General features: G+C 36.5%; 1 protein-coding gene across 1 annotated transcript; it reads left to right on the top strand.

Moving 5' to 3' along the window:
• The first annotated feature begins 23,656 nt into the window (after nt 1–23,656).
• Nucleotides 23,657–26,287, top strand: LOC107952778 (putative pentatricopeptide repeat-containing protein At3g25970). The gene has a single exon (XM_016887951.2). It carries the CDS (start codon nt 24,031–24,033, stop codon nt 26,158–26,160), a length of 2,130 nt encoding a protein of 709 aa, XP_016743440.2. The 5' UTR covers nt 23,657–24,030; the 3' UTR covers nt 26,161–26,287.
• Nucleotides 26,288–27,392: the final 1,105 nt, after the last annotated feature.

Here is a 27,392-nt window from a genome sequence, read left to right on the forward strand (position 1 = left end):
AATGGCCTTGGTTGGGTAAAATTTGAAAGAATAGTAAAACGAGCATTTTGGTCATTTAGGGGTAAAATGAATTAAAGGACAAATTTTAAACCCCAAATGTGTCCCTTTCTTCTTGCTAAAGCAGAATGTACCAAGAGCAGCCATGGTTAGGGTTTGGCCAAGCTTCCAAGCTTAATAGTAAGTGATTCTGAGCTCCGTTTTTAATGTTCTATGTATTTTTGAAATCCTGGTAACATGATATGCTCATTTCTACCATTATTTTGAGTTAGGATTTATGTTTAAAAATTTACCCATGAATGATATGCATGTATTTTTATATTTAATGGTAGAATATGAAGCTTGAAATTGTGTTAAACAACTTTTGCTAAGCGATTTTACATGAAAACGAGTAAAACGACACAATCGGTAAAAATACCTAATGTTCATAAGTACATGTTAGAGTGAGAATTTGATGTTTCTATAGAATGGAAAAATGATCAGCATGTCATAAAACATAAGAAAATAGGAAGAAGTTTAATTTCTAAACCTTGGGGAAAAAGTGCAAATATGCAAAAGTTTAAGGGCCAAAATGCAATTTTGTAAAAATATGATTTTTAGACCAATATGAATAGTGTGAGTAATTTTTAGGCTAAATGTGATATTATAGATCAAGGAAATCGAGATTTGGGCTTAAATCGGGAAAATACAAGGTTGTAGACTAGAATGGTAAATTGTCATTTTTAGATCCGAGGTAAGTTTGCGTGATTTAATAAGCCTATTATTCATGTTATTATTGATATACATGAAATATAATTTGTTATAATTGTATTGAATTTGATGTTAATAGAAATTTGATGGAATATGATATTTAAAAGAAATAGGTGACTACTGAGAATATGAGATCTTGCATATGATTGTCCTATTTGCATGAGTTGTTGTGCTAAGAGATAGCACAGGTACGTACTCGAAACTCATGAGTACATGTTTGACATGTAAAATGAAACGGACTTGTGAAGAGAGTGCAAATGAAATAAGTTTTAGTATAACGGTGATTTGTGGTTGATGAATTGAGATTAAATGAGGAAATCTCGGTTGAACCTTCGGAATGAAAAAATGTGGTGCTAAGTGGATATACCACGATTACACATATTGATACATGTAACGTGGTGCTAAGTGGATATGCCACGATTACATATATTGATTCATTAATGTGGTGCTAAGTGGATATACCATGGCTAAACATGTAACGTGGTGCTAAGTGGATATGCCACGGTTACATATATTGATTCATTAACGTGGTGCTAAGTGGATATACCACAGTTAAACATGTAACGTGGTGCTAAGTGGATATGCCACAGTTATACATGTTAATTTGAAAAGTGGTGCTAAGTGCGTATTCCACAATTACATGTTAGCCCAATAGTGTGGAGCTATGTGCTAAAACCACCGGATATTGTTACTTTCCGAAGTGTTCACCGGGAGAAACAAGTTTGCTAAATGAAATTTAACGTGAAAAAAAGTGGGATAATACCGGAATATGAATATATGAGTTTTTAATTATGAGTTAGATATGTGTTTGAATTTTGATAAGATGAATATGGATAAGTATTATCTTGAAAGTTGATAATAAGAAATTTTAGTGAAGGAATGAAATTTGGGATAAATAGTCTAAAACAACAGCAGGGGAGTGAATTTGAAAAATCACCAAAAATATTAAAAGTTGAACTAGAAGTGCAATGAGAGATGAAATTAAATCTTATTGAATCTATTTTCATATAAAAGAAATAGAGAAAACAAAGGAATTCTGTATTTTGAGATATTTATATTTTTGTAAGACTGGTTCAGACTGATTTCGTGATCCCCTGTTCTAAATTATAAAAATCATTAAAAATTGTAAAAAAAATAGTTAAGGAACTTAATTTATATGATTGGAGTTCTTATTGAATTTATTTTCAGAATAAAGAAATGAGAACCTCATTTGAATTTCTTAGCAAAAGATAATTAAATTTTAGTGAAGACTGGTCGAAGTTGTCAAACAGAAAAACATGGAATACTTTAAATAATAAACTGTACTTATTGGCTGATCAAAAATTCTTAAATTTTTATGATAGAAAAATATATGAGTCTAGTTTCTAGAAAAATTTACAGATCTTAATTTGGAGTTTCATAGCTCCAGATATAAATGATTTAGTGGTTGTGACACAAGAAAACAATTTAACCAAAACATGTGTAAATGTACAATTGGGATAGTTTTACTATGGAAAGCATGTTAGTAAATTGCTTATTATTTTCATGCGAGCTTACTAAGCATAAATCTTACCCCCTCCTTTCCATTTCTTTTAGTGTTGTCAGGTTAACTCGGGATTGGAGATCGTCAGAGACAGCGTCACATTATCAAGCTAACACCTTGACAGTATAAACACATATGCTAGAATTATCAAGTGAGTGGCATGTATAGAGACCTAGTTTTATAACATGTGTTATTATAATTTGGCCAAATATATTGGTCTTTAGTAAGCTAATGATTCTGACTTATAAATCTAGCTATTCATGTTATGTCTGATATTGGTGATGTGCATATGCTTGTTTGCCATGCATGGTTGGTAATATGTTATGTGTTGTTGTAAGAATGCCATGCTTGGAAATATGTTATGTGAATATATAATTACTCAAATATGCAATGTCAATTGCTATGAAAATGTATAAGTGTATGTAGGTAATTAAGGGTGACAATTGGCTTGGAAAATAGCCTTGAAATTGACCACACGGCCCAATCCACACGGGCATGTGACTCTCCGAAGCAAGAAAATTAGTTAAGTTGCCCAAAGATTTTCAAGTTCTTGGTTTAGTCCCGTACCATCCCAATGTATGTTATAGGTTTCGAAGACCTATATAAGGGATGATATGCATGTGTTCGAGATGTTTTAATTTTTGGTGAAATTTTGTGGCCCGGTTTTGCATGTTGTAAATGTTTAAGTCTAGTAATGTCTCGAACCCTGTCCCGACATTGGATACGGGTGAGGGGTATTACACATATATTCAAATCATTTCAATTAATATAAATGAAAAATTTCTCAAGAATTTCAATATGCTTTAAGCATCCTAAATCCTTCAAGGATTTTCATATAAACTTTACTATAAAGTGGTTCATAAAAGGTTGTAAAAACAACCATTAGACGCAAGTTAAATCTTTTATTAATTGTCAAAATAATATATCTAAAGGTTATTGCATCCTCCACAAAAGACTATTATATTTTTTCATAATCAATACCAGGACTTAGCGAAAAACTTAATATTTTTATTCTGCTTTTGCAAAATTACTAGCTTCATAGCTTCAGGTATTTGGGCTACTAGTCCAAAAACTCCATGAATTTGAGTTACGTCTTTCTATTTGACCAATCTATTCCATATCTATATTTCTTAATAGATTTATTCAAGATGTTCCTTTTATTTCATTATTTAAATAATAAATAATATTGCATGCAAAATCATAGTCAACCACTTTTATTATTCAGTACCACATTTTCTCGAATTGACATAACTTATCGAGATATCTTATTTTCACTATTTTAATCTTCAGTTTCAGGTAACTGAATCTGTTCTGGAGTTTTACTTATTAGTTATATCTTGGGTCTCTTCTAGAGCACTTGTCTCCACTATATGACCATTTGGAAGAATTTTCATCTTCAGAACTGATCAATCTATTATTTATTCTAACTTATTATCCTACTAGGACTTTGATTCAAATTAAAATATTAACTTGGTTATTCTAGTTAACTTTGTAAAATACATTTGACATTTAACTTGTAATGAGTTATCCTTGTTGAACTTTTGGTTCAAATAATTCTTCCCCTAACTTATTACAAGTTATTATATCTCTCCCCCTAATATCGGGAAAACTACCGAATCAAAATTTTAATTACAAAAACACTTTTAATTAATATATATTCCTAACTTTCTTTGAGGATTCACTCATCTTTGTTTGTTGTGGTGGAGCAATTGAAACATATGCGCACATAGAAAAATTCAAAGATGAGAAATATTTATCTCTTTGTAATATCCTGATTTTCAGTTTTTGTCGTGATTCTCGATATATTGGTAAAGTTTTTTAAATTTAGATATTTGGTGGTGAAATTCATAATTGGAGGGTGTAAATGGGCTTATGGAAGGCCCATGCGTTGGCCGAAACCCGGTAGGATTTTTGAATTTTGGACTTAAGAAGTTAGGGGATTTGGATAGGTGGTCTTATTAAAAATTGTGGGTAAAATGTATCACAAATGAGCCTCTGGTAAAGTGGCTAAGTGACGCCACTAGGGAACTAAAAAGGTGGAGTGTAAGTGGTTGGGGGAAGACCTGGGTTCGATTCCCTGTGATGGCAAAGGGGATGTTAATTTTTATGCTTTGAGCAGGCAGGAGTTGTAGCCGAATGGAACTCTGTGGGAGAGAGTTTGAATCAGTCAAATGTATGGATTAAGGGGGATAAGGGGAGAGATTTTAGGGATTTGAGAGGGAGATAGAGTTAGCCGATTTGAGGGGAATGGAGAAGGGATTTCGGCAGAGAGGATATTAGGTGGGTATTTCGGCATTTAGGAGTTTTAGCTATGCCGTTTTCTTCTGTAACCCTGGTTTTACTCTTTTCTTCTTTTTCTTTCTTCTCCTCTAGCCGAACCACCACCCTTCCATCCACATTTCCTTCCTATTCTCTTTCGTAACCTGTTCACTATTCCCTTCCTTAATCTACCACTTTTTCCTTATCATTACTTTTGCCGAAAAGTCACAAAAGCCGAAACCTGTGGTGCCGATTTCTTGATTGACTAGCAACCCTCTTTTTTTTTCACTTTTTGGTGGCCAATTCCCTTATCTGCTAGGCTTAAACAGATTCAAGAAGAGAGACTGTGGTAAGTGCTCGAACTCTAAAACGATTTCTATAGTAACTATTGACAAAAGCCGGAACCCCTATAGTTTAGGGAGGTGGCCGAATGTGGGTATAGGCCTTATTTGGTTTCTTCTTTTAATCTTTTATAGTTTGTATAGTGGAAGAGCAGCAAGGCGAAGGGTGTCGACTTGGATTAGCTTGGATCGTCAGAGTGACTAAATCTAGTCATCAATTTCGGCAAAGGTATGAATTTTAAGGCCATTATGGACGGTGGCCGAATATGTAAGTGTTGGTAATAGGGGTCTTCGATTTGGTTTAATTACTAACATGATCTAATCTATAAGCGGTTGATTATAGGAGGAATCGTGTAGGAGATCTTGTCGAGGAATATCGCAAATCAGGTGTGTAATGAACCCTCTTTCGTAGCTTAACTCGATATTTGCCGAAAAGTCGAAATGCCGAAATTCTGGCATTTCGAGGACTCGTGAGCATGCGAACGCTCATAGGTTAGTTAGATTCGCTAGGTGCAATGATTGGGATCATTGGAACAGGTAAGGGCATGATTTGGTGCACGATGGTAAGTTGGGCCTCGAGGGGCTAAAATCGGGCCCAATGGGTTTCTGGGCCCATTTGGGTAAATTTGGTAGAAAATGGAATCCTATCAGATTGCTCGTTAATATGACTAAGACCGTTATGGAAGATGGGCTAAATGGGCCTAGATGACTAATTCGGCTATGTAGGGCCCATTAGGGGTTTTTGGCCTAATAACTCGGTTTCGCTAAGAATGGGCTAGAATCGCTGTCAAAACACATGGAATTGTAAGTAACTGATAATGAACATGGAAAACCCTAATATTTGGTCAAATTACAAAATTACCCTTATAATATGAAAATGACTGTTTTGCCCCTAGGTAAAAATGACCATTTTACCCCTAGGGTTTAATTATGAATTTGATGCATGAGATTTTGATATACATGATTTGACATGATATGCACAGGATATGTATGATATGCACATGATGCATTCATTTATGCATGGGTTGGGTTTATATGGATGGAGGAAGTGCAAAAGGGCTATGCCCCAATTACCGAAAAGGGCTTTGCCCTAGTTTATCAAAAAGGGTTTTTGCCCCAGTTATTAAAAGAGGCTAGGCCTCCAGTTATATGATAAAGCAGCTATGCTGCCAGTGGAGAGTTTGGTTGGGTGGGTTGAGTTATTCCCTACATGGAGAGCTTGGTTGGTACGGGTGGAGAGTAGCAGTTGGTGGGTTGAGTAGTCTCCCCGAATGGACTTGCATATGTTCATTGATGTTGCATGTATTATTGAAATGGGCCTATGGGCCATATCGTTACAGTAAAGGCTTTGGCCCAGTGATATGAATAATGAAAAGGCTTTGGCCTAGTGACATGAATAATGTGAAGGCTTCGGCCCAGTATATGCTGAGATTGAATTTGGGCTTAGGCCCAGCAGGCTGGTATTGTTTTGGGCTCTGAAAGGGGCTTGTTGCACACTGAGTTTCCAAACTCACCCCTTTTTCTTAACCTTGCAGGTGAGCCTTGATGTGGGGACTTGGAGCCAGAGGGGATTCAGAGTGGCCACGATGATCGTTTTTGGGCTTTGAAATAAGTGATTGGTTTTCTTTAGTTTACCTTATTTATTATTTATTTTTGGGTTGTAATAAGGCCACTTTAACTTTATCTTCTTTTCTGGGATTATTTTATTTTTAATAACTTTAAACTGGTTGATAATAATTCAAATGGGCTAGACTTAGAACGCAGTTTCAAAATGATCCTTGTTTCCAAAATAACACAACGTCACGATCATTCGATTTATCAAAGATATCCACCTAAATAAATTTCAACTCGTTAAAACCTAGTGTGGCAATGGTTGTGGGCATGTCTAGGATTGGATCCAATCGAAGAGTTTAGTACTTAAGCAGCCATTCATGGCTCAGCTCCTCTGTTACGGATTCCTACCTGGTGCTCAGCCTCCATTCACTTGGTTAAGCTTAACAAAAGTTGGTTTTTAAAGCGCTAAAACGAAACGTTGATTTTTAACTCCAATGTGGCACGTCAGATTCGACTGTAACGTCTAGGCCGGGTTTGGGGTGTTACAGTCTTGATCATAAACACAATTATAATGGGGAATATTTATAACTTATTGGTTTGATGCGTACAACATGTAAATCAACATAATCTCATGTTGAAATAGGAAGTTTAGTCCTCATAAGTAATGGTTTAGACATTAATCAGAGGCGTTCAATCAATAATTTCTCTAAACCATTATGAGCATAAAAAGCAGACTTTTACAAAAGTTTTTCAAACTCAATCAATAAAAGACTGAGATATAAACTCATTAATATTAGCAAGATGAATTGTCTTAATTGCATGATCTAAAATTAATTATCTAAATAAGAAATCTTGCAAACAACAAGTTGCAAGTTGATAACAAATATGTGATTATTTTGTAGATGCATCTACCAAAATCATATAATATCAAAACCATCCAAATGGTGGATGAATGAGCCCATATTCATTTTAGAAATGCAAGACATTAAATCTTAATTTTAGCTAGTGAGCTTTTACTAATCAATTTTAATTGAGAACAAACAACACATGAGAATTCTTTTAAATTAAAGAATCTTCTGGTTCTTTAATGAAAATCCATATGAATTCTCGATTAATTTTCACATCATATATGATCCGGGATGGTCAAATTGGTCATGCCAAATAAAAGTATGTGGTTCTACAAACTTTTAGTTTGTAGTAACATGTGCTTCAATTTCACTAATATATAGATATTCAATACTTTTCATTTGTAGTCTCAATATGATATCCATTAAAGCAAATATCATAGTAAAAATTTTCATCTTTCGTCTAAAAATTATCCTTCGTAAGTCAGCCAAAGTAATTGTTTCCCTTCTTTTTTTAATGGATGCTTTGATAAAGTTTTAATAGATGTTTAAACATACGATAGATAAATGAGCAATGCATTTTCATACCACATCAGTACCATGAATTGTCAATAACCTTCAAATATTTTGACCATAAATTTCTTGTTTTTCATTATTATTCTTTTTCTAGTGGTTAGAAGTTCCACTATTATAACCACCTTGATAACGGTTGTTGTACGTCTCCAACCACATCCTCAATTATAACAACAACCATGATATCTATTGTAACACCCCGTACCCGAGACCGTTGCCGGAGTCGGACACGAGGTGCAAACAGACTTAATTCACTTATTTGCACAGTCCATTTTAAATTTCCAGACGAGCTGGTTAACTGCGTCACTGTCACCTTAAAAATCATATCTCGAGTTCCAAAACTTGAAAACCAGTTCCGTAAATTTTTCCTGAAACTAGACTCATATATTCATCTAAAAATTTTTTTCTAGAATTTTTGGTCAAGCCAATTAGTACAGTTTATTAGTTAAAGTATCCCATGTTTCAGGGTTCGACTACACTGACCTTCATGCATTACGACTTGGATATCTCCCTGTACAGGGCTTCAATACTGATTCCGTTTGTTTATATAGAAACTAGACTCAAAAAGGAATCTATACATATATGGCATGACTTCTAAATATATCTGGTTAATTTATAATGAATTTCCAAAGTCGGAACAGGGAATCCAGAAACCGTTCTGGCCCTGTTTCGCGAAAACCTAAATATCTCTTAACATACAACTCATATGATCATTTAGTTTCTTCCATGTGAAATTAGATTCATCAAGGTTTGATTTCATAATTTATTCACTATTTAATTCCATTCCTACTATTTTTAGTGATTTTTTTAAATCTACATCACTGCTGCTGTCAGCATCTGCCTTTAAGGTAGACTTTACCTATTTCATAGTTTCCATGATTCAACTAGCCCTTTAGCATATATATAGCCCAAAATATAATCATGATGAACCATTCTAATGGCTAATCATTGCCAAACATTTCCATGCCTCTTAATGAACATATACATTCAAGATGATTATAACATTATGCTCAAAATATATATAAGCCATTTTCGCATGGCTATCCAAATATATACAACACCAAAGTACTTGACTAATAACAAAAAGGGTAGTCCTATACATGCCAATTCAAAGTTCAACCAAAAGTGTACCAAAAGGGGCTTCGGTAGTGTGGGCGACTTCGACTCAAAAAAAAAATCCCGAGTCCGATAGCTGAAGAACCAAAATCTATAAAACAGAGATTTACAGAAGCGGAGTAAGCATTTAATGCTTAGTAAGTTTTGAGCCATAAAATTTGACACAACTAAAATGTAGCATTCATATGGCTAAATGGATAATTTGACATGCACAAATTCTCAATATCATACTTACTTCACATTACCAACCCTTATATTCATACACAAAAGATCAACATAGCCAAAGGCCGGTAGCTCATTTATCGACTGAGCGAATACTTATTTATAAGGGATCAACTAATTCAAAGCACATACGAAACATACCTCATCGCTGGGATTTTACGAGCGTATTAATTGAAACTATTACAGCAAGGTCGCTCATTCCCAAGCCAAGTACCTTCGGGATTTAACCGGATATAGCTACTCGCTCGAATGCCTTCGGGACATAGCCCGGATATAGTAACTCGCACGAATGCCTTCGGGACTTAGCCCGAATATAGTAACTCGCACAAATGCCTTCGGGACTTAGCCCGGGACTAGTCACTAGCGCAAATGCCTTCGGGACTTAGCCCGGTTATCATCCAAATATTCATGCACATATCAACAAATCATGACACATTTATATTCCATTTTCATAATCAGAGTTCAAACACAAGTCACGTATTAAGCAATCCCATTTTCGGCTCACCAGCCACATACAAACAGCATGGTTTAGTTTGCTTTATGACACGATCTCTATGCACATACGGCTACCCGTTGCACGTATAGACAAATTAACTCAACATAAAATTCAAGTAGAATCATCATATCACCGTATATTTGTTACGCTCATACGTCATGACTTAATCAAATCGTAAACTAAGTCTCGTTACTCGAAAACTTACCTCAGATGTTGTCGAACGGCTTCAACGGCTATTCAATCACTTTTTCCTTCCCTTTATCCAACTTTGTTCCTCTAGGCTCTTGAGCTAGTTCACACAAGTTTAACTTATTAAAGTCTCATTATGCTAGCTTATGGTCGAATATGACAAGAAATTTAATAGGTCATATAGCCACCTTCTAGCTCAAATACACAATGGTCATACGCATTTTTAATCACATTAAGCAATTTAATACAATTCATTCGAACATCAAAAGAGAAGCTCAAGGTACTTAGCCCATATATACATTAGACATTAGAGTCACATATGTACGAAATCACGAATCGAATTCAACATATTAGCTAATATTCCCCTTAGCCGAATTTTCTAAGTCAAGATAAAGCCATCAATATGCTTACCTATGGCCGAACATACACATCTATGCTAAGGCCGATTGCAACACTTAATACATTCTACCAGTATGGTCACTTGTATTGACTAAACACCATTTTGTTTCAAGTTCAAAACTTGGCTAATACACATATATACACTATTAAAGCATCCTCTCCCTTTCCATCAATTCAACACATGCATTACTCATTAATATACAAAATTATATTCGGCCTTAGCACACAACTTGCTAGCCGATTCTTCTCCATCTAGCAACTAGTGCACATATGTGCTTATTTGTTAGACTCTACTTCATCTAACAACAACCATATTTCCCTTCTACTTCCTACGATGGCTGAATGCTCAAGATACCTCAATATCGAAACTTTTAGCTTGGATTGCTTAAAGAACTTGGTGATGAGTTCAAATTTACCTAACACCTCAAGCCTCATAACACATCCATATAGCTAACATGCTAATAGTCTCAAGGCTTCAACTAAAACTTTTGAAGCCTCTTAGTCGAATACTAACTCTCTAATAATCCCAAATCCATCCATGAGATAGTTAGAATTTAGACTAATCATCCAAGGGATGTATGAACTTTCAAAGCAACATTAAACATACCTTAATCTAGTGAGCCTTCATAGCCGATTTTTCTCCAAGCTCATTTCCTTCCTTTCTTTCTTTTATTCGGCCAAAGATGTTCAAGGATGGACACTTTTTTCTTTGTTTTCTTTCTTCCATTCACGGCAAAGGGGGGGGCATGGATGATACAATTTTTTTTTCATCACTCCTCCCTTTTGCATTACTTTAATCCTAACCCCTTTTTTTTATTCTTTCTAACATAACTCACTAACACAACATGTTTACAACATGTTTCCACCCATAGCATGGCCGGCCACTATGCTTTAATTTTGGGTAATTTGACATGCAAACCCATCATTTCACAACATGCATTATTAGGCCACTTTACATTTGCCTAGCACATTTCCAAATTTTCTCACATAAGTCCTATTTGATAAAATTCACTTACTATTAACAAAATTCAAACATGAAATTTTCACACATGCATATGTACATATAATGAGCATCAACTATGACGGTTAATTATTTTTATGACTCGGTTTAGTGGTCCCGAAACCACTTTTCGACTAGGGTCAATTTAGGGCTGTCACATCTATATTTTCATTTTTCATAATTATTACGTATTGTTACATTCACTTCAGGGAATGAAGCAAAACTAGTGTGAAGAATTTCATAGTTTTTCATTAGTAACTTATTATTTTTCTTAGCCACTAGAAGGTATGATATCGTTCGAAAATACTTTTAAAGTCATTTTCACAATATTGCTACTATAAGAGCACATTAGATATTTCAATCATATAGTGTAATGTATTCTTTTAGAGAATATATATAATTCAAATATATGAGTATCTCATATTATTTCTATATATGGTTTAATGTAAAACACATGAAGGTTTTATTCAACATATATCTTCTTGATTTGAAAAATAATATTATATTTTACAAACTTTTGCATCACAATGAGGTAAAATATTAGCTCTTAAAGAGCTTTTTACAGTTTGATGCAATATTAGCTCTTCAGGAGCATATACTAATTTTGTTATATAACCATATTGAATGCTTAATTTATTTTAAATAATATACAATTTGCAATTCTTTTTAACATGAATGATAAAAAAATTGATCTTCTAAAATTTTATTTATTCATATAAAAATAAAATGAACAGTTATAAATAAGACATATTGTAACACCCCAAACTCGGCCTAGACATTATGGCCGAATCTGGCATGTCACATTGAAGTGAGTTTCGAAAAAACGTAGTTCCGTTGAAAAAAATCCTTTCTATATAAAACCTCGTCGTGATCCTTATGAAAACTTATCGTTCTTTGATCATTGTTAAAACCCAAGTTGATATAGCAAAGTGTTACTCATATTAGTTTGTAATTGTACTTTTAAAACAAAGTTTGTTTAAATTAGTTACGGTAGCGTAGTGTTTTGAAAACATGTATCTTTTTAATAAAACCGTGGCCTATTGCTAGCAGATATGATTTAAAGTAAATAAATTCCCCAAACTAAGAAAAACTTTAAGAGGCCTTATTACATAACTGAAACCCAAATTAAAAAGCTTAAAGAATAAAAATTTAAAATGGTAGCAACAGCAGTCGTGTGGCCCCCCATCAAGACCCTCGCAGCACTGACTTGCCTAAGGATTACCTACACAGGAAAGCAGAATGGTGAGTTTATGAAAATGCAGTGTGTAATCCTGTATCAACGAAAAATTGTTTTAGTAAGCGGATACAGTCTGGGCCTAAGCCCATTTCAGTAGCAGTTCAATCTCAGTTAGGACCTTAGCCCTATTGAGTAACAATATCAATGTGGGCCTTAGCCCATCTCAATAACAGTAATAGAACTGCAATAAGATAATCCTACCCATCCATCCACTACACTCCACTCGTCCAGCCTTACACTTCATGTAGGGATAAAAGCGACCCACCCATCCCTACACTACAAAATATAGCACTGGTTGCAGCACTGAAGCAGTATTTGCAACAGAGCTACCAGTATTAGACTTATAGCATTTCAGTACACTTCCTTCAATATCATATATCCCACCCCATGCAATACAACATAATATAAATGTATATAGAGTTAAAATGGCATGCTCAAACAGTCATACATCACATAGGGGTATATCGCTCATTTTATCAGTAAGGGGTCTAAGTGTACTTACCGACCCAATAGTAGGTCCACAGTCGTCTCGGGCGACCCGTGCAACCTTAATGATCAAACAGTGAAAATGGGCCCAAAGCCCATAACACTGCCCATGAGGGCCTACACGCTCGTATAGCCCAATAAGCCCAAGCAATTGCCCTGGCCATGAGAACTACATAGTCTGGCCTAATAATCTCCATGCATCTGGGTGGTTTTACCCATGTGGGGCCCATGAGCCCGTGGGGCCCACACGGCCTATTTCAGCCCAACGTGGCCAAAATCAGCCTAAGCCCATAAAATCGCTCATGGTTGCCTCTACAATCGAACGCCTGCGTTTTGTGCATTCAGCTCATCACACGAGAGTGCGCATGCTCGTGTAGTGTCAATAGTCGTCTATTTTCAGCTTTTGCTGATCTATGGTAATAGCAGTGTGATTACACACCTGTTTGCCAAAAGAGCACAATCCCCACAAACACCAACCTAGATTCAATCACGCTCAAATGTCATCCTTAAATTATTAGGGTTAAACACCCTTTTATAAGCACTTAATCCCCAATAGGGTACATGTTACCTACCTTGTTGAACAAGTACCGTTTACTACCCCTTAAACCAGTTATCACACTCGACTTCCAAATCCTTGGCAAAATCTGCATTACACCCTAATACTATTACATTCCACCATAACTGAAAAATAGCTATAACCACAATATCAAAAACTTACCACCATGTAGAACTAAGAATGGTTGAGAGGAGTAATCACCCTACTCACACAAGATCCGAATACACAGAATAACTGAGGCAAAATAAAAAGGTTGCACCTTTATTAGGAAACAGTAATACAGGAAGATATCAGATGAAACTATTAACGTGATGGAAAGAGGAGAAGAATTACCACTTACCCACACTGGTCGAAAACAATAGCTCAAGACCACCAAAAGAGAAGAAGAAGAAGTATTCAGCTTAGCCACTTGATACAAAAGAAGAAGAAGAAGAAGTATTCGGCTTAGTCACTAGATATAAAAGAAGAAAAAGTCGTAAGGGAAAAAGAAGGCAAGATATTCGGCCTAGGGGACAATAATCGATTGGGAGAGAAGAGAGAAAAGAATCCAAAACCGAAAGTGATAAGAAGAAAAGGTGAAGAAATCGACCAAAGGTCAAAAAGGGGAGAATAGACAGGAATCGACCTAACCAAAAAGTACGATTGCGAGAGAATCAAGAAGAAAGTCTAGCAAAATAAGTCGGGTAACCAATTGACTGAAAGGGACCTCAAAGTTGTACAACAAGTGCCAAAAATAAAAGTACCTGAAATACACCAAACAAAAGTCAGCGAGCCAAACCGAAAGTGCAATGAAGCAAAAAGAGAAAAATACTTGGTAACAAACGAAATGAAGAAAGGAAACCCACTACACTCCAGCTGAATTCCCTTGTGCCCTAGAGTCCCCATACGGCACCAACACACTTCTCACTTGACTTCTCAATTCTCTCCAAAAAAACACTATCCATATCCCTTCAAAACTCCTAACTTTTCTCCCCACAACACTCCTAAAATTCGGCTATACACTCCCCACTTCCCCCAACACTCTCAACCACCCATGAGCATTAGTATCCCACTATCATTCAATCTCCTACATGGCCAAACAGCAAAAAGAGCACCCTTTGCATGAAATAGGACTCGAACTCAGGTTTCCTAGCAGAAGTAACACGCCACTATCCCCTGAACCAACAAGCTTTTTATGGCACATCCTAACCATATTTATTTAAGAACCCTACTAACAAGAGACAGGGTTTACTCAAGCAAAAACAAAATTTAGCACAAGCCAAAGCTTGAACCCAGGACTTCACCAATACCTTCAGGACATTCAACCACTAAAGCAGACATGTATTTATGCATAATAACATGCAAAAATAAATACTTAGATATTTGGGGCGTTACAACTCTATCCCCTAAAAGAAATTTCGGCTTCGAAATTTACCTGGTCAAAACAGATAAGGCTATTTTGTTGCACCGCCTCCTCGGGTTCCCACGTGGCCTCTTCAGAGCTGTGATTACACCATAGCACCTTAACAAGTGGAACAGACTTTCTCCTCAGAACTTTCACATCACGGTCTAAAATCTGAACCAGCTCTTCCTCAAAGGTCAAGTCTGGCCTAACCTCCATCTCTTCAGTCAAAATGATGTGCGCAGGATCAGAACGATATCACCTCAACATAGAGACGTGGAACACATCATAAATCTGGTCCAACACTGGAGGTAACTCAAGTTGGTAGGCAACCGGTCCCAAACGCTTCAATATACGGTAAGGCCCAATAAACCTAGGGCTTAACTTGCCCTTCCGACCAAACTTCAGTACCTTTTTCCATGGCGAGACCTTAAGAAACACCAAGTCCCCCATAGAATACTCAATCTCCTTACTCTTCTGATTCGCATATGACTTTTTCCTATCGGAAGCCGCCTTTAGTCGATCCCGAATCAATCTAACTTTATCTTCAGTATCAAAAATCAATTCAGGACCCAGAACTTACCGCTCGCCCAACTCAGTCCAACACGTAGGAGTACGAAACCTATGACCATATAATGCCTCATAAGGTGCCATCTGTATGCTGGACTGGTAGCTATTATTGTATGCAAACTCTATCAACTGAAACTCCTCCAAACTGCCCTAAAAGTCAATCACACAACTCCTTAACATGTCCTCCAATATTTGAATCACCATCTCTGACTGATCGTCTTTCTAAGGATGGAACGCAGTACTGAAGTCCAACCTTGTACCCAATGGTTCATTAACTTCTTCCAGAATCGAGACGTGAAGTAAGGAACTCTATCAGATATTATAGAAACTGGTACCCCATGCAGTCACACTATCTCAGATATATACAGCTTAACCAGTTTCTGCAACGAGTAATCAGTAGAATAGGTATGAAATGGGCAGATTTAGTCAATCAATCTACAATGACCCATACTGAATTCTTCTTAGTAGGCGTTAAGGGAAGCCCACTAAAAAAGTCCATAGTAACTCTCTCCCACTTCCACAATGAAATGTTAACTGGCTGAAGCAACCCTAAAGGTAACTGATGTTCAGACTTAACTTGCTGGCAAGTAAGACATTTACTCACAAAGTCGGTAACCTCACGCTTAAGACCCGTCCACCAATATAACTCACGAATGTCTCTATACATCTTATCCCCGCCAGGATGCATAGCATAAGAACTACTTTGCACCTCCTGCAATATCGACTGCCTCAAACTAGTATCCTTCGGTACTCAAATTCTCTCACGGAAACAAAGTACCCATTCGCTATTCAGTCTAAAATCTGAAGCTTCCCCACTCTCTAACTGCCAGAAGTGATAACTCAGTGACTCATCCTCCAACTGTTTACCTTTAATCTGTTCAGTCTATGTTGGTTTAACCTACAGTTCAACTAACAGACTACCATCATCGAACAAGCTGAGGCGAGCAAATATCACCCTTAGATCAGTCACAGCCCTACGGCTCAATGCGTCGGCTACCATATTAGCCTTACCAGGATGGTATTCAATCGAACAGTCATAATCCTTAAGCAGCTCAATCCATCTAAGCTGCCTAAGGTTAACTCCTTCTGAGTAAGGAGATATTTGAGCCTCTTGTGATCCGTGTAAATGATACACTTCTCACCATACAGCAGTGCCTCCAAATTTTTAGTGCGAATACCACCGTGGCTAACTCCAAGTCATGTTTCGGATAGTTCACCTCATGCGTCTTAAATTGACGAGACGCATAAGCCACAACCTTTCCTTCCTACATCAACATACAACCCAAACCAACGTGTGACGCATCGTTATAGACAGTAAAATCTTTCCCAGTTTCTAGCTGAATCAAGACAAGGGCCTCAGTCAGAACCTTCTTAAGCCTCTCGAAGCTTTCTTGCGACTTATCACTCCAGTCAAATGGTACACCTTTATGTAACAAATTAGTTAGGGGTGTAGCAATCAATGAAAAATCCTCAACAAACCGTCTATAATACCCTGCCATACCTAAAAAACTTCAAATCTCAGATACCAACTTAGGCTACTTCCAATCCAGAACAGCTTTAATTTTTCAAAGGTCAACCCTAATCCCCTCAGTAGATACTACACAACCTAAAAAAGTTACCTCTCGTAGCCAGAATTCATACTTGCTGAATTTAGCGTACAGTTGTTTTTCCCTCGAAATTTGCAGAACCAGTCGGAGATGTGCATCATGTTCATCTTCTGTTCTCGAATACACCAGAATGTCATCTATAAACACTACCACAAACTGATCCAGAAAGGGTTGGAACACTTGGTTCATCAAATCCATAAAAGCTGTTAGTGCATTCGTCAGTCCAAACGGCATCACTAGGAACTCGTAATGACCATAACGAGTCCTAAACGTTGTCTTGTAAACATCAGTCTCTTTGACCCTCAATTGATGGTACCCAAATCAAAGATCTATCTTAGAGAAAACCAAAGCTCTACGGAACTGATAATAGATCATCAATCCTCGGTAAAGGGTACTTATTCTTAACGGTCAATATATTCAGTTGTCGGTAGTCGATGCACATACGTATGGATTTGTCCTTCTTTTTCACTAATAACACCAGTGCTCCCCACGGAGACACACTAAGACGGATGAACACTCGATCCGGTAACTCTTGAATCTGTGCTTTAAGCTCCTCAAGCTCATTTGGTGCCATTATATAAGGGGCAATGGACACCGGAGCTGTACCCAGTAGAAGCTCAATCCCAAACTCAACTTCACGGTTTGGAGGTAACCTAGGTAGCTCATCGAGAAAGACGTCTAGAAAATCCTTAACTGTTCTGATATCTTTAACAGACAGAACCTCAGAACTCGAAGTACTGATGTAAGCTAGATACGCCTCACAACCCTTACGAACCAACTTTTCAGCTCTAAGTGTAGAAATCACATTTGAGAGATAATCCCGACGCTTCCCAATCACAACTACCTCATCACCCTTTTCAGTTTTCAATACCACCAGCTTTGCAGCATAGTCCAAATTCACTTGATGCTTAACCAGCCAGTCCATGCCCAATATTAAGTTGAATTCTTCAAAAGGAAATTCCATTAAATCTGCTAAAAAGATCATTCCTTGAACCTTCAAATGTACATCCCTAAACAATTTATTCACTCTCATTGACTGCCCTAATGGACTCAACACAGTACCCTCACTCGTAGTGTTTTCAACCATTATACCCAAAGTCTCAAACATAGTGCGTGCTATATAAGAGTGCATAGATCCAACATCAATCAATGCAGTATAAGGTACTTTATGAATAAATAACATACCCGTAATAACATCTGGGGCATCTCCGTCCTCTCGGTGACGTACAGCATAAACCAATGTCGGCTGCCTCGCCTCAGTATGACCAGCACCTTTGTCTAGTGCTCCACGACTACGACCCATACCATTTCTACCTCTAGCCTAACCAAAGCCTCTCGGTATCTATTAAACACCTCTCGACGGCTGAACAGTACCCATACCAGTAGCCTGCATCTAATCGGGCCTCCATGGACAATCTCTAATACGATGCTCCAAAGATCCACACCTTAAACATGCCCCTATTCATTTCCAGCACTCTCCCTGATGGCTTTTCCCATAAATAGCACAAGACTGCGACTGAAAACAGCAACAGGAGGCCCAACTCTGACTAGCCCACCAACTCTAGCCTTTTTCTTAGGCCTCAAAGCTGAACTTGAGGGCTCCCAAACCCTATTGTTCCTATCTGAGTCACGATTCTAGCGCTCAGTGCGCTTCATGACCTCGACGATCTTCACCTTTTCTACTCTTACTCCTTCGTGGAGCTATCAGAACTTGCAAATCATCCCTGAGGCCATCCTCAAAATAAACACAGCGCTCATATTTAGTTGCCACCATCCTACGCGCATAGTGGGTAAGTCGCAAAAATTCAGACTCATACTCAACTACTGATTTATCCCCTTGAGTCAAATTCAAAAACTCTGTCCTCTGGGCATCCACATAACTAGCGCCCACATACTTTCCTTGGAATGCAGTCTTGAAAAATTCCCAAGTCAATCGGTCGGGCTGAGTACCCTCTTTTACTGTAAGCCACCACTGGTAGGCTTCATCTCGTAGCAACGACAATACACCTTTTAATTTCTACTCTGGGGTACAGTCGAGGTCATCCATGATCCTTTCTGTGGCCTTAATCCAATATTCAACCACATTAAAGGCAACTCCAGTGATACCCCTAAAAATTTCAACCCCATTAGACCTAAGTCACTCCGTCACCGACCCACGACCCACTACCAGTATTAGGCCCAACGACCCTTTCCAAAATTTGCAACATAGCTTGGGACAATGCGTCATCCCCAACTGCACGATAGTGAGACCCAGTCTCAGTCGCAGGTAAAGTCGGTGCCTCTCTAGCTTCATTGTTACGCATATGACCCGATGCCGACGACCCAACCCGAGCACCTCCACGGCCTCTGCTGCGACCTCTTGTACCTCTTCCACGACTACCTCTGGTGCTTATATCATATGCATATTATCTGAATTATAAATCTTATGTATCAGTTTACAATTCCAGTGTTTATTATAGGATATGTTATGGAAAATATTATCAGTAATTCAGAGTTTTGTTTTCGTACATCGCAGTCTTGACTACAGTTTTAGTTACCCTAATAAAAGTCTCAGTACCGTTTATACCAATGGTAATCTTAGAATTTCAATTAAATCAAACAGTAGCTTCAGAGAACTTACAGGATTGGCGCTGAAGACTCGATAGACCACATATTTAGTAAAACACTTTTTAAATGATTTGAAACAGTTCTTTTTCGGAGTTTTAAGTTCTAAGGAAAACCCAAATCCATACCTGAGTTTTGCAACCTGGCTTTGATACCACTAAATGTAACACTCCAAACTCGGCCTAGACGTTGTGGCTGAATCTGTCATGTTACAATGAAGGGAGTTTCGAAAAAATGTAGTTCCATTGAAAAAAAATCCGTTCTATATAAACCTCGTTGTGATTCTTATGAAAACTTATCATTCTTTGATTGTTGTTAAAACCCAAGTTGATATAGCAAAGTGTTACTCATATTAGTTTGTAATTGTACTTTTAAAACAAATTTTTTTTTAAATTGGTTACGATAGTATAGTGTTTTGAAAACATGTATTCTTTTTAACAAAACCGCGGCCTATTGCTAGCAGATATGATTTAAAGTAAATAAATTCCCCAAACTAAGAAAAACTTTAAGAGGCCTTATTACATAACAGAAACCCAAATTAAAAAGATTAAAGAATAAAAATTTAAAGTGGTAACAAAAGCAGTCGTGTAGCCCCCATCAAGACTCTCGCAGCACCGACTCGCCTAAAGATTACCTGCACAGGAAAGTAGAAGGGTGAGTTTATGAAACGTCAGTGTGTAATCCTTTATCAACAAACAATTGTTCAGTAGGCAGATACAGTGTGGGCCTAAGCCTGTTTAAGTAGCAGTTCAATCTCAGTTACGGCCTTAGCCCTATTCAGTAACAGAATTAGTGTGGGCCTTAGCCCTTCTCCATAACAGTAATAGAAATGTAATTAGATAATCCTACCCATCCATCCTCTACACTCCACTCCGTCCAGCCCTACACTCCATGTGGGGATAAAATCGACCCACCCATCTCTACACTCCAAAATATAGCACCGGTTGCAGCACTGAAACAGTATTTGTAGCAGAGCTACCAGTAATAGGCTTATAGCCTTTCATTCCACTTCTTCCAAAATCATATATCCCACCCCATGCAATGCAACATAATATAAATGTATATACAGTAAAAATGGCATGCTCAAACAGTCATACATCACATAGGGGTATATCGGTCATTTTATCAGAAAGGGGTCTAAGTGTACTTACCGACCCAACAGTAGGTCCACAGTCGTCTCGGGCGACCCGTGCAACCTTAATGATCAAACAGTGAAAATGGGCCCAAAGCCCATAACACGACCCATGAGGGCCCACATGCTCGTATAGCCCAATAAGCCCAAGCAGTGGCCTTGGCCATGCTAACTATACAGCCTGGCCTGATAATCTCCACACATTCGGATGTTTTACCCGTGCGAGGTCACGAGCCCCTAAGGCCCACATGGCCCATTTCGGCCCAATGTGGCCAAAATTGGCCTAAGCCCATGAAATCGCTCATGGTGGCCTCTAATATCAAACGCCTACGTTTTGTGCATTTGACTCACCACATGAGTGAGCGCACGCTGGTGTAGTGTTAGCAGTAGTATATTTCCGGCTTTTGCCGATCTCTGGTAATAGTAGTGTGATTACACACCTGTTTGCGAAAAGAGCACAATCCCCACAAACACCAACCTAGATTCAATCATTCTCAAATGTCAGTCCTTAAAGTATTAGGGTAAACACCCTCTTATAAGCACTTAATCCCCAATAGGGTACATGTTACCTACCTTGTTGAACAAGTACCGTTTACTACCCCTTAAACCAGTTATCACACTCGACTTCCAAATCCTTGGCAAAATCTGCATTACACCCTAATACTATTACTTTCCACCATAACCGAAAAATAGCTATAACCACAATATCAAAAACTTACCACCACATAGAACTAAGAATGGTTGAGAGGAGTAATCACCCTACCCACACAAGAGCCGAATACACAGAATAACTGAGGTAAAATGAAGAGGTTGCACCTTTATTAGGAAACAGCAATACAGGAAGATATCAGATGAAACTATTAACGTGGCTGAAAGAGGAGAAGAATTACCACTTACCCACACTGGTCGAAAATAATAGCTCAGAACCAACAAAGAAGAAGAAGAAGAAGTATTCAGCTTACCCACTAGATACAAAAGAAGAAGAAGAAGAAGAAGTATTCAGCTTAGCCACTAGATACAAAAGAAGAAGAAAAAGAAGTCGTGAAGGAAAAAGAAAGCAAGAAATTCGGCCTAGGGAACAATAATCGGTTGGGAGAAAAGAGGAGAAGAGAATCCAAAACCGAAAATGATAAGAGGAAAAGGTGAAGAAATTTACCAAAGCTGAAAAATGGGAGAATAGGCAGGAATCGACCTAACCAAAAAGTGCAATTGCGAGAGAGTCAGGAAGAAAGTCTAGCAAAAGAAGTCGGCTAACCAATTGACCAAAAGGGAGCTCAAAGTTACACAACAAGTGCAAAAAACAAAAGTACCCGAAATACACCAAACAAAAGTCAGCCAGCAAAACTGAAATTGCAATGAAGCAAAAAGAGAAAAATACTTGGTAACAAACGAAATGAATAAAGGAAACCCACTACACTCCAGCCGAATTCCCTTGTGCCCTAGAGTCCCTATACGGCACCAACACACTTCTCACTTGACTTCTCAAATCTCTCCAACAAAACACTATCCATATCCCTTCAAAACTCCTAACTCTTTTCCCCACAACACTCCTAAAATTCGGCTACACACTCCCTACTTCCCCTAACACTCTCAACCGCCCATGAGCATTAGTATCCCACTATCATTCAATCTCTTACACGGCCCAATAGCAAAAAAAACACCCTTTTGCGTGAAACAGGACTTGAACTCAAGTTTCCTAGCAGAAGTAACACGCCACTATCCCCTGAACCAATAAGCTTTTTATGACACAACCTAACCATATTTATTTAAGAACCTTACTGACAAGAGACAGGGTTTACTCAAGCAAAAACAAAATTTAGCACAAGCCAAAGCTTGAACTCAGGACTTCACCAATACCCTCAGGGCATTCAACCACTGAAGCAGACATGTATTTATGCATAACAACATGCAAAAATAAATACTCAGATTTTTGGGGCGTTACACATATATTATATATAACAAATAATAAATTCATATTACTAATAAATCATTGTGGTTAGATAATATTTTTTATATATATCATAACATAACAAAATAGAAAATATTATAATGTCAAATTAAAATAACTTTAAAGCTATAAAGGTTTAAACATAAACATTTTCTAACCTCCACCTCTTATGGCATAATTTCACTTCAAATTTTACATAAATTATCACAGACAATGTGAATATCCAAAAGTTCATGACAAGTAAGTATTTTTACTCATATTCTGCAATAATCATATATCTTAATCAAAATCAAAATTATACCAATCAATTCTAATAAAAATGAAATAAAAATATTAAATTTACCATTACAGCCAACCAAACAAGCTGTAAATTTTTATTGTTTAATTTTATAAATATTAAATTTATATTAGAAAAATTATTTATTTGATAAATTAATGAATATAAGTATTGGATATAATTATATTATTTGATAAAAGTAAATATCAATTTTAAAAAATATTTATTTTTAAATTTTAATTTTATTAATATAATATTTTATATTATTTTAAATAATTTTAGATAAAAGATAAATATTGTAATTTAAATAAATATCTTATTTTCTCAAAAAATTATTTTAATTGTTTAATAAAATAAAATAAAATATTATTTGAGACTTAATTTTTAACGTTTTATATTAAATAAAAATTAAAATAATTATTAAACTCATTTAAAATATTAAATTTTAAATATTTTAAACTTTTCTTTTTAAAATGAAATGGAAATTTTCTTAATTTATCCAACGCACAACATGTGTCTCAAGGCTTAGTTGAGATCTAGTATACTAGATCTTGGTTGAGACAGAGAAGTGGGCCTGTTAGTCTTGGCTAAAATACTGGTCTTGGGCTGAGTAGCTCCTTTTCTGAATATTTAAAAACTCTTCCCTAGTGTCAGCAATCGCCGTTTGCAGGAAAAAGTTTTAAGAGTTGAATATCATAATCAAGGGCAGGGATTTTCAATTTTCGTTTTACAAATAGAAGAAATTGAGTTAGGATCACTGGGTCTGGGAGGGGAACTAAAGATTACAATTAAGCAGAACAAGTAGCAGTCCTTTGAGTACAACAGACCACAGAGGAAGAAAGCTTAATAAACCGATGGTGCGTTTCCAACTCCAGGAAATATATAGAAAACGGCACCGTAAGTGACCTGTGTTTCTCATTTCTGAAACGAGAAACACTGCATTCAGTTTGCTTTCCTCTCTGTTTCCAAATGTCGTTAAGATGCATTTTCCCGGCAAACTGGAAACAGAATGTCAACAAATGTTTCTTCAAGCTATACTCAACTCAGCTACCTCAAACAATTTCTACAAATATTTACATGAATGAGTTGTTTAAGAGCGGCAGGTTAAACATTGCGCGGAATCTGTTTGATGAAATGCCTACGAGAACCGTTGTGTCATGGAACACCGTGATTTCTGGTTACTCAAAGTGGGGGAAATTCAATGAAGCACTTGCTTTACTTTCATCCATGCATCGGAGTGATATAAAGTTTAATGAGTTCACGTTTTCCACTGCATTAAGCTTATGTGGTCGCCTGCTGTCTTTAACTCCTGGAAAACAGATTCAGTGTATGGTTATTAAATCTGGGAGTGAGAGTTTTGAGCTTGTTGGAAGTTCTTTGTTGTATTTTTATGCCAACTGTTCTGGTATCGAAGAAGCGAAGCGGGTTTTCCACAACTTGCATGATAAAAACGAGTTGTTGTGGAATTTGATGGTTGTGGGTTATGTTGAGTGTGGTTTGATGAAGGAGGCTCTTGATATGTTTATGAAGATGCCGAAAAGGGATGTCGTGGCTTGGACTGCATTGATTTCGGGATACATGAAGAGGGAAGACGGATGCGAAAAGGCTTTGGAGTTGTTTTGGTGGATGAGAGGGAGTAGTGAGGTGGTGCCTAATGGGTTCACTTTGGATTCTGTTATAAGGGCTTGTAGCAGGTTAGCTAATTTACGTGAAGGGAGGCTTGTTCACGGGATTTTGATCAAATATGGATTTGAATTTGATCAATTAATTGGTGGTGCACTCATTGAATTTTATTCTGATTGTGAAGCTATTGCTGATGCTAAGAGAGTCTATGATGGAGTCACAAATCCGTGTTTGAATGCTTCAAACTCACTAATTAGAGGCCTCATATCAATGGGTAGGATTGATGATGCTGAACTGATTTTCAATACACTTGTTGAGGCAAATTCAGTTTCATATAATCTAATGATTAAAGGGTATGCTGCTTGCGGCCGAGTTGAAGATTCAAAAAGATTATTTGAAGAGATGTCTCAAAGAACAATAGTTTCTACCAACACTATGATTTCTGTATATTCCAGGAGTGGGGAGATTGGTAAAGCTTTAAAGCTGTTTGAAGAAACACGAGGGGAAAGAAACCCTGTGACATGGAATTCAATGATGTCTGGTTATATTCAAAATGAGCAATACAAAGAGGCTCTAATGCTGTACCTCAATATGTGCAGATTACAAATAGCCCATACAAGGTCAACGTTCTCAGTTCTCTTTCATGCATGTTCATGCCTGAGATCTCTTCAACAAGGACAATTACTTCATGCACACTTGATCAAAACACCATTCCATTCTAACGTTTATGTTGGAACATCCCTTATAGATATGTACTCCAAATGTGGCAGCATCAGTGATGCTCACAAGTCATTTTCCAGCATCTCTTCACCTAATGTGGCAGCATGGACAGCTATTATTAATGGGCATGCACACCATGGGCTTGGCTCTCAAGCTATTCTACTCTTTGAGCATATGTTGCAGAAAGGAGTGGTTCCTAATGGTGCTACTTTTGTTGGAATTCTGTGTGCCTGTGCTCATGCTGGTCTAGTAAATGAAGGAATGAAATTATTCAGGTTGATGGAAAATTGCTATGGTGTGGTCCCAACTGAAGAACACTATGCATGCGTGGTTGATCTTCTTGGTCGGGCAGGTCTTCTGGAAGAAGCTGAAGAGTTCATTAAAAAAATGCCAGTTGAAGCAGATGAGGTTGTTTGGGGAGCTTTACTCCATTCTTGTTGGTACTGGATGGATATGGATGTTGGTCAGAGGGCGGCACAAAAGTTGTTCAGCTTGAATCCAAAGACTATATCTGTTTATGTGATTCTATCTAACATATATGCAATACGTGGGAAATGGGGAGAAAAGTTGGAGGTGAGGCAGAGGTTGAGGGACTTGGAAGTGAAAAAGGATCCAGGTTGTAGTTGGATTGAGCTAGACAACAGACTCTTTGTGTTTTCTATCGAGGATAGGAACCATCCATATTGTAACATGATTTATGCCACCTTAGAACACCTAACAATGAATCTAAACTCTTTTCATGTCGCTCCGTTTTGATTGTCTATTTGCTATACTAATGAGAGAACCTAGCTGTCCTCATGCAGATCGATCAAGGTCTTTCAGTTTGTAGATTCATTATTGGTATTTCCTAAAATATGATTCAAAATGGGCAATCGTGAGCTAAGGTCTGTGTGAATTTAGATAGTGGATTGACATAATACTTCTATTTTGTAATAATTCTTCACAGGCATAAATATTCATTTAGCCTCTAAATTTTTCATTCTCTCAAATTCGTTTATGATTTTTTTAGTTAAAATCCCTCAAACTTTTTTTTAAAAAAAAAGCAATTAAGCTCCTCTCTCTTTCTTTCTTTTTTTCTTTTTTGCACTCAACTAAGCACTTAAATTTTAAAAATGCATCAAAAAGGATCTCAAAATTTCTTCTTCTTAAAAAAAAAAGCAATTAAACCCCTACTTTCTTTTCACTTAATTGGGTACTTGAACTTTCAAAATGTACAAAAAAGACTCTAGTTTTTTTTCAAAAAAGCAATTAAGCCTATGCTCTTATTAAAAATTAGAAAAATTTTATAAAAAATAAAAAATAATAAATTTTAGAAAAAATTATTAAATTTTAATAAAAATTTAAGAATTATTAAAAATTAGAATTTTTTTTTATAAACATCATAAAAAAATTAGCAACCACTATTTTTTTAACTAAAATCATCACGTGTCGCTACATAGCATGACATGTGGTGAAAAAATGATAAAAAATTAAAAATCAATAAAAGTTATAGAAAAATTATAAAATGCTTCTTTTGGTACGATAATTTTTATAAAAAAAATTTACGAAATTTATATTTCTTTACATTTTGTATAATTTTCTTACGACTTTATAAAATTTTATATTTTTTGATTTTTATATTTCTTCTTTTTTTAATAAAATTTTAATATTTTATTTTTTAAAATTTAATAATATTTATAGCTTTTATTGATTTGAATTTTTCATAATTTATTTTATAACTTTTAATAAAAGCATGAGCTTAATTGCTTTTTTCTTTTAAAGTTTGAAGATATTTTTGATGCATTTTAAAAGTTCAAGTACCCAATTGAGTGCTAAAAAAAGTAGGGGCTTAATTGTTTTTTTAAAAAAAGCTTGAGGATCTTTTTAATTCATTTTGAAAGTTTAAGTATCCAAATGATTGCAAAAAAAATGATTTAAATACTTTTTTTTAAAAAGTTTGAGGGTATTTTGCACCTTTAAGCTTTTTTTTTTATCTCAAGTTAGTATCC

The sequence above is a fragment of the Gossypium hirsutum genome, chromosome A07 (assembly GCF_007990345.1).
Source record: "Gossypium hirsutum isolate 1008001.06 chromosome A07, Gossypium_hirsutum_v2.1, whole genome shotgun sequence".
Taxonomy (NCBI): domain Eukaryota; kingdom Viridiplantae; phylum Streptophyta; class Magnoliopsida; order Malvales; family Malvaceae; genus Gossypium; species Gossypium hirsutum.